This window comes from Epargyreus clarus, unplaced genomic scaffold (assembly GCF_041222505.1).
Source record: "Epargyreus clarus isolate Ecla_fem2 unplaced genomic scaffold, WU_Ecla_fem_2.2 ptg000021l, whole genome shotgun sequence".
NCBI lineage: Eukaryota > Metazoa > Arthropoda > Insecta > Lepidoptera > Hesperiidae > Epargyreus > Epargyreus clarus.
The window spans coordinates 11801202-11815321 of NW_027332228.1; the positions used below are offsets into that span (position 1 = coordinate 11801202).

The 14120-nt window shown below is 32.7% G+C and overlaps 1 protein-coding gene across 1 annotated transcript; it reads right to left on the bottom strand.

Annotated features, from left to right (window-relative positions):
* Window positions 1-1672: 1672 nt before the first annotated feature.
* Window positions 1673-6539, bottom strand: CPR129 (cuticular protein RR-2 motif 129). Its single transcript, XM_073084296.1, has 5 exons — window positions 6398-6539; window positions 5123-5254; window positions 4597-4693; window positions 4088-4200; window positions 1673-1845 (listed from the first exon to the last, which is right to left on the bottom strand). Exons 1-5 carry the CDS (start codon window positions 6401-6403, stop codon window positions 1771-1773), a joined length of 423 nt encoding a protein of 140 aa, XP_072940397.1. The 5' UTR covers window positions 6404-6539; the 3' UTR covers window positions 1673-1770.
* Between the last annotated feature and the right edge of the window lie 7581 nt (window positions 6540-14120).

The window sequence follows — 14120 nt, forward strand, 5'->3', positions numbered from 1 at the left end:
AAGCTGGTATATTGAACCGTACATGGGAAATGTTTACAGCCTGTCTATTACTCTAGCCGGTAAAACAAGAAATTCTAAATATAAAAAAGTTTACATTAAAATTGGGATACCCGCTAGCCATACAAGAAACACTAATATTTTTCGACTTTTTTGCAGACTTTTCACTAAAAAAATTATACTAAAAATACTATTTTAAAATATTTAAAAAATTAATGATGATCGAAACCCTAAGAGGTTTAAACCTACATGAGGTTTGTCTTAGATGTGTTGCTATACCTGAGCAAGTGAGGACTAAGTTAGAACGCCTAGACTAAGTAGTAAGTCATTTCAGAAATGCGTGTCGTGATGGTGCCTCCGGAGTCGAGCCACAAAGGGATAGAAACGGATGACCGGCCTTAGTTAACTGTAGGGTCAAATGTAGACTATAGACAGCTATTTGTTTCATTTACGAAATAAAAATGTGTATAAGACAATTCCCTGTCGGTTTTGCAATCTTAGCGTGTCATGTTTGTGTAAACCTAAAGAGCTGAGTAAGATTCAGCTTGCTCGCTCAAATGGATACAAGGACGCATCGTATGCAGGATACAGTGAACAAGGATTTCTGAACATGAAAGGTCATATGAAGTTTCGGTAATTAGGTAATCGGAAAAGAAATTAAATGATTTCTTAGTTAAGGAAAGGTATTTTAAGAAAGTACTTACATGTATTGTAGATCCCTGATGTACGATTTACAATTGGTATGATAGAATATTTCTGACATTAACTTTATCGTCAAAAAAACTTGATTGCTGGTAAAACTTAAAAAATACACGTATATATGTATATTGACAAGGTTTTAAATTGTGTCTGAACCCTTTTACCACTTATACCTAATAATAATCATAATCTATTACATTCTGTAAAAGTAAGTAAGTTCTCATATTTTTTTGTAGAAAATATAAATAAAAACACACGACAAAATAACAAAAGCGAATGTTTTTGAACGTTTATTGTATCAACTTTCACTTTAACATTATAATTTCTTTGAACAAATTTTCATTCTAACACAACGTATTCTTCATTATAAATACTTTATGTAAACCATGAAATACATTCAAAATGTTACTATAAGTTGTACTTTAGATGCTAGATAGATACTAAAATAGAAGGAACGGATAGGTTCTTCAATGATTTTAAAATTATTAATAACATAAAAATAATCTCTACTTATTAATTTAATTTTCAATCATTTCATTTATTTTAAATAACAAAGCATTAAGTATATTTTCATAAATTTTAGTTCTTATACGTTACCATAAGTTTTTTCAAATATTATTTAATACAGAACTTAATTATAATTTACTTAAGTTAAAACAATTGTAGGTACCTTAATTATTTTGGGTAGCGCTTGATCGTTACAAAAATATATTATTTAAAATGTGCTCGGAAAATAAGCATTTAAGTATTTAATGCTACATGATAAATATAATTTAATAATATGAATGTATGTACACCATAATATTAGTTGACGTTTTCCGTAAATCGGATAAATAATAAAATAATCTTTATATATATTAAAACTCCAATACACATTACGCCTTCTTTTGAGTTGTTTTTCATTTAAGTTTAATTGCATAAAAAATTTATAAGAAAAATAAAAAAAAATAGTAAAGATGTTATCTTTCACTAGTGTAATAAGATTATGGCAACAAGAAAGTATGGAGTTTTTGATAACATTCATCGGAGGGAGCATTTAAGATATATAATGACGTAGATAGCTTGGTGACCTTATTAATGATGGTACCCGTATGGCGAGACAGCTACCGCAGGTGCTGCCGCGTAGTGGGCCACGGGTGCAACTGCTACCTGCAATAAGATAAAGTTATATTTTTTATCAATATTAAATAAAACAAAATCGATAACATACTTATTTGGATCACTATTTACATAGATTGATCACTCCTAACAATAAAGTGCAACCAGTTTTGAGAATTTAAATTGTTGCGTAAATAAAGTTTTGCCACGTCTCCGTTCTAATATGTCTCTAAAATGTTTCAAATATTTATTTATTTATTACGTTAATTACGTAGAAGTTATTTACCTAAATGTTCTCTAAAAATGTTTTTTAATCAAGAATTAAAAAAATAAGTAATAAAATCATCCAATTGTGGCTTCATTCAATATTAAGGCGGTGAAGTATCTTATAAGGTGGAACAACTGTTATTTAATCCATTACCTTAATCACCAGATAGTGCATTCGAGGTAGGAATAATAAAGGCTAAAGGTAACTCTGGTTTATTCTTGGGAGACCGGAGTTCGAATCCGAGGCAAGAATATATTTATCCAAAGTTACGCATTTATTAGAAATAACTATCGCTTGCTTAATCAACAAAAAAAAACAAGCGTAGACTGCTAAATTCTGATTTTATCGCTAATCATTTAATAACGATAAGTTGCAACAATAGGGATTACAAGTTTTGAAATTTTCCACGGTTCATGACCATGGATTGCTGCGTGAACGCCACGAAAAGCAATGTTTTGACCAAAATCACGAGCGAAGTGGGTCACTGTCACCAAGGTTAGATGCACTCGACCGGCACATTTCACCATTGATACACCGACCGACTCGGTTACACGACAAACACTTAAGACTTTAGAGACATTTTTTACACTCCAGCACCATAATAGGATTGACTACGTAGGGAATACCATGGACATACAAGTATAACATAATAAGTTATGTAGTCACTTTATATTTTCAGAAACAATACAGTAAGAGTACAAGTCTTTTTAAAATTCATCATATTTATATTATTTGATTACAAATGTAATGCGTTTCGTGTAATGTGACATATGAAGATTATATTATGACGAAGTGTTTTTGTATTAAAAAATGCGCTCTATACTGAGAGCCCCACTCTACAATTCTCTGTGCCGTGGACACATACATACATGAATACACAAACACTGTCATTGAACCCAGAAACCTTTGCGCATATGACCATGGTGACATTCCGCCAAGCGAGTCTTCAACCTATTATAGTTATATTATAGTTCAACCTATGAAATAGGAATAAATAAAAACACTAGCAAATTCCCACTACAAACGTTAAAATCCTAAAAAAAAACTTGACTGAATTGAAATTTTTAGTTTTAATCAGACTAACGTAGTGGGCCACATTAGCTTAATCATCGTTCATAACTAAATTAAGTCAGCTAATAATATACTAGGTACTCAGCCTATCGGAAAAATTTATTAAAATAACGTTGACCAATAGTAGAGCCAGCTTGTTTCCTTATAAGCCTACGCACCAATGTTTGCGCAAGCGCAGCTCTACGTGCAATCTCGGAGAAATGAAGTTTGTGAAATGTATAGATTATAACACATTACGTTGTGCACTAAGTAACTAGCTAAAATTATTTGTCCAGAAAACGGTTGACAAACACTGCACTAACAAGTCGTTTGGTGAAAAACGATATATCCGTGACAGTATTAGGGCATAATTAATGGCTTACTTAGATTACAAATTACCTTTTGTGCATGATTTATTGGTGCAATGTTCTTGAGTTTACAAAATATAGAGTACACAAAATTGTGTACTTAGATTTATTCAATTTGGTTCTACAATAAGGATATCCCAAAAACAATTGAAATAAGTAATCCGATTGCACCGTCGTTACATTTTCCTTATAGTATAGTTTTAGCATTGCTGTGTTTTTGTTTGACGGATGTTGGTAAGGTGGAGGCATAAACGAGGCTTTCCCACTTAAGGGTAGAAAACGCAACTGTGTTTGACCTTTATAGGTTCCTTTCATAATATAGGCTTCCAATATACTGGTAGAAGGATTCTTTGATATTTCTCCCGTAGGGAAGTTCTATAGGCGTTGAAAGTTTATTTGAAAATCCGCCAATTTTGAAGCAGCTTTATGAAATAGTGTTTGGCTTTCTGGTTAGAAATGACAAAGGTCCTATTCCACCGTGTTTTTATTAACTAACTCTAAGGGGGTTTGATAATGTTAAAAGTTTCTATTACATTACGTCATAAAATATGTGTACGAAGACAGACATAATATAGTATTATAGATAATAAGCAAACGATAATCTTACCGGATGAACCGCGTGTCCAGTTTTGTGTACGACAGCATTGAACCCGGTGTGGTCGTCTGCGGAATACGACACGTGCCTCGTTGAGCCATCGGGCTCTACCAGCGAGTAACTGCCTGCAAACATGTTTTATTTATAACCATCTGTAATATTATAATTTTGTGATTCGGGTCTCTAAACCAGGTAAAATTAATTAAAAAATATAAAATTACATTATTTATTCCGTCCTTATTGGTTTGTAATTTGGAGATGTTTATGATTCAGCTTATTGAAGAATTGAAAGTTAAATACGTAGTTTAAGAAAAAATCCCAATACTAAAAAGTAAAAAAAAAATATGCTATGTTTATCTATATTAGCATTTTAAAAATGTTTACAAGAATTTTCCCTATGTTTTTTATTCTCCACCAACAGTTAATCGAAGAAAGATAAACGAATTTTTATTTCACGGATATGATCAAGTTTCCAGTCTCTCTCTATGTGTTATTATTTATATTTTAATAAAATAAATTACCTTTTACAACATCTCCATCTCTCTCTTCTTGTTGCGATTTGATGTCACCAGTGTGAGGATCCTTAACGCCATAGTTAAAGGCATATTTAGGATAGGACTGCAAATAATAATACACTTTTCATTAGTAGCCTGAAAATCTAAATTATTTATCGATAACAAGTGGTAATCGTGGACTCTAAGGTCATAAACCCAAAACTGTCCCACTGCTGGGCACGTGTCACCTCTCAGATTATAAAGGTCGTAGTCCACCGTAGTGGCCAAATGTGAATTGGTAGACTTCACTCACATTAGAATTTTTAACACTTTAAAAACTCTCAAGCCTGTAGTTTTTTTCAAAAAGTTTGGTTAAAGCAAATAAGCAAGCAAGATAAATAATATCTAATACACGTATAATTTTAAAATAAATCCGAGGTTTCGATCGTGGCACCCGTCGATTGAGACGTCGAGTTTCAACCATTATCACTGCTTTTGTTATCACTATTATACATATTTGTTATCATGTTTGCTAGCAACACCAAAAACTTACAACAGGTTCCACAGCAACGTGAGCGACGGGTGCGTGGACGACCGGAGCGTGTACGAACGACGCGTGTCCATACCCGCCGTACTCCAGCGGCACCGCCACTGCCGCGCTCACGCATGACAACAGTACGACAACCTGATAATATATGTACATAAGAGATTTAATTCATCATCATCATCAACAACCCATTACTGTCCCACTGCTGGGCACGGGTCTCCTCTCATAATGAGAAGGATTAGGCCTTAGTCCACCGCGCTGGCCAAGTGCGTATTGGTAGACTTCACATACCCTTGAGATTTTTTTTTATAAAACTCTCAGGTATGTACGTTGCTTCACGATGTTTTCCTTCGCCGTTTAGCAAGTGATAATTGATTTCTAATACACACATAACTTGGGAAAATCAGAGGTGCCTGGGATTTGAACCTCAGACCCCTCGATCGAGACGCCGAATTTCTTAACCACTAGGCTATCACTGCTTTTTTAGCTTAGAATTTTGCTGCTTTTTAAGCTAAGATTTACTTCAATAGATACTAATCAAGTTAATATGACCTGGGAAAAATATATTCTTTTATTTGAACAAACTTTAAATTTAAGGGTAATAACCGGCGTTAATACAAGGTGAAGTTATCAAGTGGGCCCTTATGGCCAGATCTGAAACTATAAGAAATAGAGAAATAAGTTACGAGACCGATTTTGATGAAAACTAAAACTGCTAATCTACTTCCCCAAGCAACAAAAATATGTATGTTGAAGTGACAAATTCTCTACTCATAGTTTATTGGTGTTGAACGTACTAATAACACACGAGGAAACACAAAAATAAGAAATGTAAATTAGACAACAAATTGAATCGTATCAAATTTCTCTTAATTATGATTTAATTTATATAATGCAACATTATGTCTTGTAACATGTTCCTCGGGGACTTTATAAAGTTGTTTACAATTACCATTATCTGGTTATTGTAAAAAAAAATCATAACAAATTTTGTTAAACAGATTCCACAACTTTTACACGCAATCAATTGATAAAAAATAGCAGACTAGCTACTATACCAACCATAAATAACTAATGAATAAAAGTAGACAAAAAAAGGAAAATAGGTCCATTCTAGGAAAAAAGGTCCGTAAACTCTTTTACTTTCGACATAATGCTGCACAATCTATTAATTTCGTAAACAAACACACGATTTTAAAACAGTATTTTCCAAAAAAACATAATACACTGTTATTATGAGATTACAGACAAATAGTTAATATATTTTTAAATATAACTCACCCACATATTCGAAAATGAAAAGCACTAACGCGCACTCAGTCCTAAAGTTCTAGACTTGGCTGTTCGTTGCAATTGTCCTACGCTTATAAATATAGGACCCCTCCACACTTGCAGTTCGGCTTGCGGTTTACCACCGATACATGCATGGATTAGGACTTAGTTTTTGTATACCACCCGTTAATCTGTATCAATTTCAATGCATATCTCTATTTCAAAATTTAAACTTGCATTAATATGCAAGCTAGTTTTAATAAACTTTCTACATTCAACCTATTTTAGGGTTACTTGTCGTTGGCGCCATAGACATAAACATATAGGAGATTGAAAACACTTAACAGATTTAAATTAAATTTTCTGTGACTTCTATCAACCTCTTTCTTCCTCTTTAGGGCTTTTGTTAAACATTTCTTTTTCAAAACCCGTAAATATTCATGTGTACTAATAAATAAATTCATTGTAAGAAAAATACAATAATTAAAACCTTAGGACAATTTATTACCAATCTAATTAAATTGATTACTCTTCACTTAAAATTGATAACTTTTTAACAACTTTACCTTATAATATCTTCCAATTTGTAAATAATGCAATGTAACATGTAATTTTTATGGGGACGGAAGTAACGTACCGATGTAACACATATTTTTTACATATTAGAAATTTTATACCTATCAGCGTATACTTAGAAGACATCCTACTAAACACAAACCGAAAATACAAAGTTACATAGGAATGCTAAATGAGTCACTAACCCCGACTTATGACCGCCGGTTCTAACAGATACAAAGGTCAGATAATAATCGCTTTAGAGTCTCTTCTAGGCTTTTAATATCCCCTGAAAAGTACTTATATAGCTTCTATACAACCAATTAACGGCCTGCATACAACCACGCTGACCCAATGCATGTACCGACGGGATCATAGAAGATACCGGTCAATTGCCGTGACAATCCGTGTATTAGATCTTTATAAATCATAAAAGACATTGTTAAGATAATTATAAATTATAATGAATACTGCAAGGTGAAACTTAAAATTAAGTTAACGCTTACATCATTTCCTGTAATTTTTATACCCGATTTTGGAGGGAATTTTTTGAGCGTATATCTGTGTGTCTCTTTCTTTGGCATACACTACATTTCAGAAGACTTAACGGATTTTAACAATTATAGTAATTATAGTCGTCCAATTTGTGGGACTGACATGACTATATTTTTAAGGAATCGCGTATCTTTGTTTTACACAAAGTACAATAGTTATGTTTATTATTGTTTATTACGTATTAACATTTTAGGTATATTCATAAATCAATTTCTAAAGTTTCTTAGTTAATCTAGAAAATGGTACCACCGAATGTCCACGTATGTTTACTCTTTACAAAATATGCGTTTTAACCCAAAAATGCACATACATACATAATTCAAAATAATGTCAAAACTATGGTCATAGTAACCAGACAAAGTAATCGCATAAGCTCCAAAACCGTCTGGGACATTATAGCATTTCCAAAATATTTCTCCCGCGGCTTTTAGTCCATATTAGTTTTTGTGTCGAATAGCAACAACGGTAACTGAGCCGGCGCTGTGGTGTCGAAACTGCACTCAATAGAGGAACGCATTCGAGACGTGTGGTGCAAGCTGAATTTGTGGCTAGTTTATCTAGTAGAGTACTTGAATGCACTTATTCTGTATCCTTATACCTTTCCACGTACATGTACGAAGTCGATAAATCCACAGATAGAATATATTTTAATAAAATATATTAAAAAATAAAACTATTTCTTGGACCAATTTACAACAAAATTATTCCCGCGCAAAATCAACTCTAACGTCAAGAGCGCTCTTTTTCTTTTTTAATGTTATCAGCCAGTGTCTAAGTAATTTACTTGAGAACTGAGAATTTAAATGAGAACCTATTATTATTAAAATAACACAGAATAATTCATTTAAATAATACTATTATAAAATAATTTAAATATCCTTACAATATTGTATAATGTAATTTACTCCTTAGAGTTGATAAATCTAAAAAGAAGGCGGTATATTTATCTGTAAATAAGAGAAAACTACATTAAATGCCCTTATTTTGGCTGTTTAAGTAATCTTTACCAATTTCTTATGCAAAATCAGAATTTCTTACTATTTTTGACGAACAATGCCATTCTAATATTGAAATTAAAAAAACATTATGTAACAGCTCTCAGCATATATTTCTCTACATATAGAATATGTAAATTAGGGAATCCTTTTTCGTATTTTACACGCTGTTCGCCTTTCTAGCATATCTCTAGAGCACTCTTTCCCTTACTAAACTTATCAATATAAATTTATTGTTGTTCTATTGTTATTATTAATGCTTGCTATCCATATCGAGACTACTTATTCCGATATCGTCGATAGCCACTTTTAAATCAATTGATTGAAAAGTAAGAGACACGTTGTCAAAAACGTTTCTTGAAGATGAATATACAGGTAGTCATTTCTGCCACGATGCAATGGGGAATGAGCATCCTTCCAAGGTACTCCCAGAGCGCTTTGACATAGGCTCTTCAATGAAGGTGCAAAGAGGCATTGGAGACTCCTCTGGTGTAGTAAATGGTGCAGTGACTGCTTTCTCACTGATAGGCCGTTGCTTCTACTTCTAGAAAAGCCTAACGAAGATAGCTTGAATCAGAAAAATGTACAGCTCTCATGGCAATAACAGTGAATTAGATAAAGTTGATGATGATATGGTATGTAATATTGGTACTTAGGAACGTGAACATACACATGAGTAAATGCCACTTCAGCTAATCTGAACTTAAATTAAAAAAAAATTAGTTCTGGATGAATTATCTCGAATTCAACAATATCACCCTTAAATCTATACCTATCTATAGAAACCTATGAACAGCAGAATCCACTATCAGGTTTTCATACTGTTTAATTATTTATTTTCTCTTTGAAACCGTTTACAGATTTTCATGGCATAACATGACTAATTTACATCTAAAATAAGCTTAAATCACGACTATGATAGAATAGTCTTCCGAGCTACTGTGCCTAGAGTAATCTGCAAAACGTACATAAATCTAAATAGAAATAGAATAAGGGCATTTGCAACACCGACCAACATGAGATAGAGCAGGTCTATCGAGTTCCAACAAACTGAACCCTTTCAGATGTTATCTGCAATATCCAAATAGACTTCTAAAACAAGACTTATGACGCTTGGAACACATCAATCAAATATATCGTAGTAAATATAAGTGAGTTCATATTGTGTGACCCGAAATATATTTGTTGAAAGTTGAAAGTTCAAGTTGATAGCTATTTTAAAAGTAATTTACGTTATAAAATATTTGAGAAAAACTAGTAATTCATTTATAAAAAGTAATCAGTTTTATTTTATTTTACACGCTTTATATTAGCTTCACTTGTATGTTGTTCAGTGAGTAACTCCGTTTTTCAGTAGAAAGAGATCAACATACATCCTTATCTTACCCTGCATGTATGAAAGAATGAAATAGAATACCGAAAGCTTGTTAGTTGATTTGATCATAAAAGCGTGTTTTTTAGTTTTTTGAACTATATTTATTTTATACCTACTTGTTTTTTATCAATAACCCATTCCTGTATCACTATTACTCGTAAGTATACGTCACCTCTCGGACCTATCTCATACTTCACTCAGCATGAAGCATAGCATCGTTGACAAGTAATTTAATGAAAATCTCACACATGCTTAGGCACGTAAGGCACACCACCTTATTTTCATTATTGTCTTTCATCGTTAAACCAAAAGATAATTAATTTCTATCACTCACAATTGCAAACAATTACCGGCGCTAGCTTGAAATTCGAGATCTCTAAAATTGTGAAAATCAAAAATTTGTACTGCTGATACAATGCTATACTTTTACATAAAGTGATTCAATTATTTCATATTAACATTGAAGGATTGTTGTATTATTCAACAGGAACGACCAAAGGTTAAGATGTTAGGTAAGGTTTCTACTTTAACCTCTGAACTCAAATGCTTTTACAGTGTTTATAATAGGGTCATAACTAGTAATGTAACAGTTTGCTTAGATTTTGTGCAGAAAGTATTACATGAACGCTATAACAGAGATCTCTTCAAAATATATACAGAAGAGTTTTTCTTCTAAGCCGGCGATGCAAATGCCCATAAGCGATAGTGACTACTGCCTGCCTTTTCACTAGGTATAAATGATAATTGTTCAAAATTTTGAATCAAATCCGTTGAAAGTGGGCAAAATTGAGTTCAAAGATTCCGTTACCCATATCCATACTTACCCAGATACATATATTCATACATATACAACAAGTCAAACTAATAAAAGCGTGGTAAAACGTATTTATTTATAAAATCCAAGAAGTAAACAAGCAATCCAACTGATGACAAATGGACGCCCGTTTCAACTCCACGTAGGACAGAGGTTCTACCTGAAGCCAGATCCGTTGTCACTCCAGAGAACACACATCGTCGCCTCATATATGAGTTAGCTGATACAACGATGAGCAATCTCGAACCGGCTTACCGCGTACTTTCACATTATGTCATGGGTAGTAGGCGCTTTAGTTATATGTTTAGAGTTTTCGTACAGACATGTGATACAGCTAGTTAATCTATCGAAGCAGTGATGGCCTCATGGTTGAAACTCAACGGATCGAGAGGTCCGAGGTACGAACCCTAGGCACAACAGGCTCCTACAATTTTTCAAAGTTATTTGCGTTTTAGAAACCATCTTTCTTTCCTTTAGTTTGTTATAAAACTTATAAATAGTTACTTTATATTATCACTTATTATAACGGTAAAGGTTATCACGATGTTTTGTGAGGAAACATATACATCTAAGTGATCTTTAAAAAAGTTTCCTGAGTTGAGTGAAGTCTTTTAATTCATACTTGGCCTGTGCGGTTGGACTATAGCCTAAACTCTCACTCCGAGACGAGACCCGTATCCAGTGATGGGACAGTAAAGGATTTATGACGAATCCATCGAAGACGGCTTGAACAACATTCTTAGAATGTAAACTCTGACCAAGCTACTTTCCTTTCCTTCCACGATATGAAATAGGATACAAAAAATAGAACCGGCAATAAATATTTCTAAGCAATTCACACATTGCAAAACTCAAACATGATCTTAAGTATGTCGGCTAGTCTGAACACATAGTATACATTGGTTTTCCAATTAACGGTCATAGCCCGGTCTGGGAATTTTATTGAAACACTGGAACTAATGAGTGTTATAAAGATTTATTATAACGTCAAAATTCTTGCCTTTAAAGCATTATGTGTAATGTTCAACTTAACTAAGAATAACTGTCTTGAATCCTGTTGGGTATTTATCAACAGAACTGAAGACCTTATATAAAATGTTTTTGTAGTGATACGGTACCTAACTGGATATAATTAAAAACTAAATTGGTGGGTAACTAATAATGCGGTGCTCATGTGTTAAAATCCTGAAAGCTTTGGGCTGAACCTAGGACATACCATAATGGGTTATTCGAGTACCTACCTACAAATTGTATATTCTCGATAAACATGATCCTCCGCATTAGAGAGAAAAGTAAAGAGTTTCTTACTAGATTTTCTACATTACAAAATACCGCAGAAGTGGCATGGGTAAATAAACGTAGGTTAAAAAATTTTGGGAATCATTTTAAATTAAGTAAATAACATTGTACAATTAGGAGATCTATTTATGTCATTAATCTCTGCAGATTTTTATAGAAATGATAATTCATCTAGAGTCTATATTAATTACTTGTCAATTAACCTAAGTACGAGTATATATGAAGGACGTTATAGGATGAAGTTGAAAAGTACTTAAGGCATCAGCTTACCGGTTTCTAAAGTTCATAACAACAGGTTATGTGATTAGGTGCAAATTCTAATTTTGAAATAATGTGACATTTTCTGTAATAAGCTTCCCAACGCTTGACAGAACTACTACTAGTTACTACGTTATACTTTATTACCCATTACTATATTAGGTATATTTTTACCGGTAAATTATTTTGTTAAAATCTTTATTAATTATAATATAGTAACGCATTCTACAGTTAAAGCCCTACAGCAGGCCTTGTGTACATACTAACACCAAGATTAACACTCAGACACAGTCTTAGAGCACAAAATCAAATTCATCATTTAGATATGTGAGTGACCGGAGAACAAACCGGTTACTCTCTGTGTTGCTGATCGTTATAGTGACCGCTACGATATGTGGGTTTTCGTTTAGGGTGCTAATGCAAAAAAGTTAACGAAAGTATTTGAGAATAAAAAAGTCATAGAAATAAAGAACAAATGTTAGTCTATTTGTGATATGAATAAAAAGATGTTAGTATGGCGATAGTGCTACCGCAGTGGCCCAAGGGTATTATTATTTTTAATTATATCATCATCGATTTTACCCCCTTACCCTTTTATAAAATTAGTAAATATATTGTTTCGTCAAATACAAAATTACACATTTCGGAACCCAATCTCGACAGCTCGATTATTTATCAATTACATTGTTAATTGTTAATGTATCTACAATGAAATTCTCTATTCCTTGTTTATGGTCGTGGGATTTTGTTAAATTTCAATTGACTTTAGTACAATGAACAACGAGAAAATTACGTAACGCAATCAAGGGATTGTATGGTAACCTACGCATATTCCTTTATCCTACAACATAGAGATGCTAACTAAATAGACACCTAAAAGATGATCGAGTACATAAAATAAGAAATGAGTTTCACGTGTATGTACTTCGAATGTGTTTGCAAAGATGTAGTTAGCAGAACTGAGAATGAGTAATTATAGCATTTTTTATAAGTTTCTTTGTGTTTGAAATCTTATCAAGCTAAAGCTTCTATATTGAATTCAATGTCATGTACTAAACATGATTCCTTGTACGTACGAGGATCTTGACTTTCTTAGTCTTTAATGCAATCAAATTAATTAATTGTATCAAAAGTTATTACAATTTAAAGTCAGGAGATTTTTCTAACATTGCATAACGAAGCAGAAAATTTCAATATGCAGGTTTGTTGCGTGAGCTTGATAGATGGCGTTGTACAAGTGTCGTTATATTCCGAATCCGCGCGAATGAAGTCGCAGCTCGCAGGCACAGCTTGTTTCTAACTATACCAGAAAATCTATAAAACTATTTGCCTTTACGTCGATGACCATCTCGGTTTCAGTCCATAGATTAGTTATATTATTAACTATTGTTCCACGTAAATTACACCATGACATTCGGAGAAGTAATGGGAAAAAAGTCAGCCATTTTACGTGTGTGTCAGCCATTTGTGGCTTCCTTCGATTACAAGGCGGTGTGATATCTATACTTATCTATGTTTCAGTCGACAAAACATTTTCCAATGTACCTTTGTACCAATACACCTTGCTCAATTGGAAAAAACAATTACAAACGAAACCAGGATTGTTCATAATATTATAACAATAAAATATATATTTTTTTATTTATTTAATAATTTAACAATTTAATAATCTATATAGTACCGTAAAATCAAATTACAGTTTTAATTTTAAGTTAGTAAAAATATAATGTAGTACTATCGTAGGTCTATTTGATAACTACGTCTGTAATTTAATGTAGTTAGGTACCCTTCAACATCATAATATAAACGTATGAATATTCTACATGGTATTTGTAATATAAGTAACTTATAGATACTCGTGCTAAGGTCTTCAAATTCAAA

Bases quoted from the DNA above. Each gene is read 5' to 3' on its own strand.
- CPR129 (XM_073084296.1), bottom strand. The intron at 4,694-5,122 runs GTAAGTTTTTGG...TATTATTTGCAG, and splicing joins ACGTTGCTGTGGAACCTGTT to TCCTATCCTAAATATGCCTT. The intron at 4,201-4,596 runs GTAATTTATTTT...ACATGTTTGCAG, and splicing joins AGATGGAGATGTTGTAAAAG to GCAGTTACTCGCTGGTAGAG.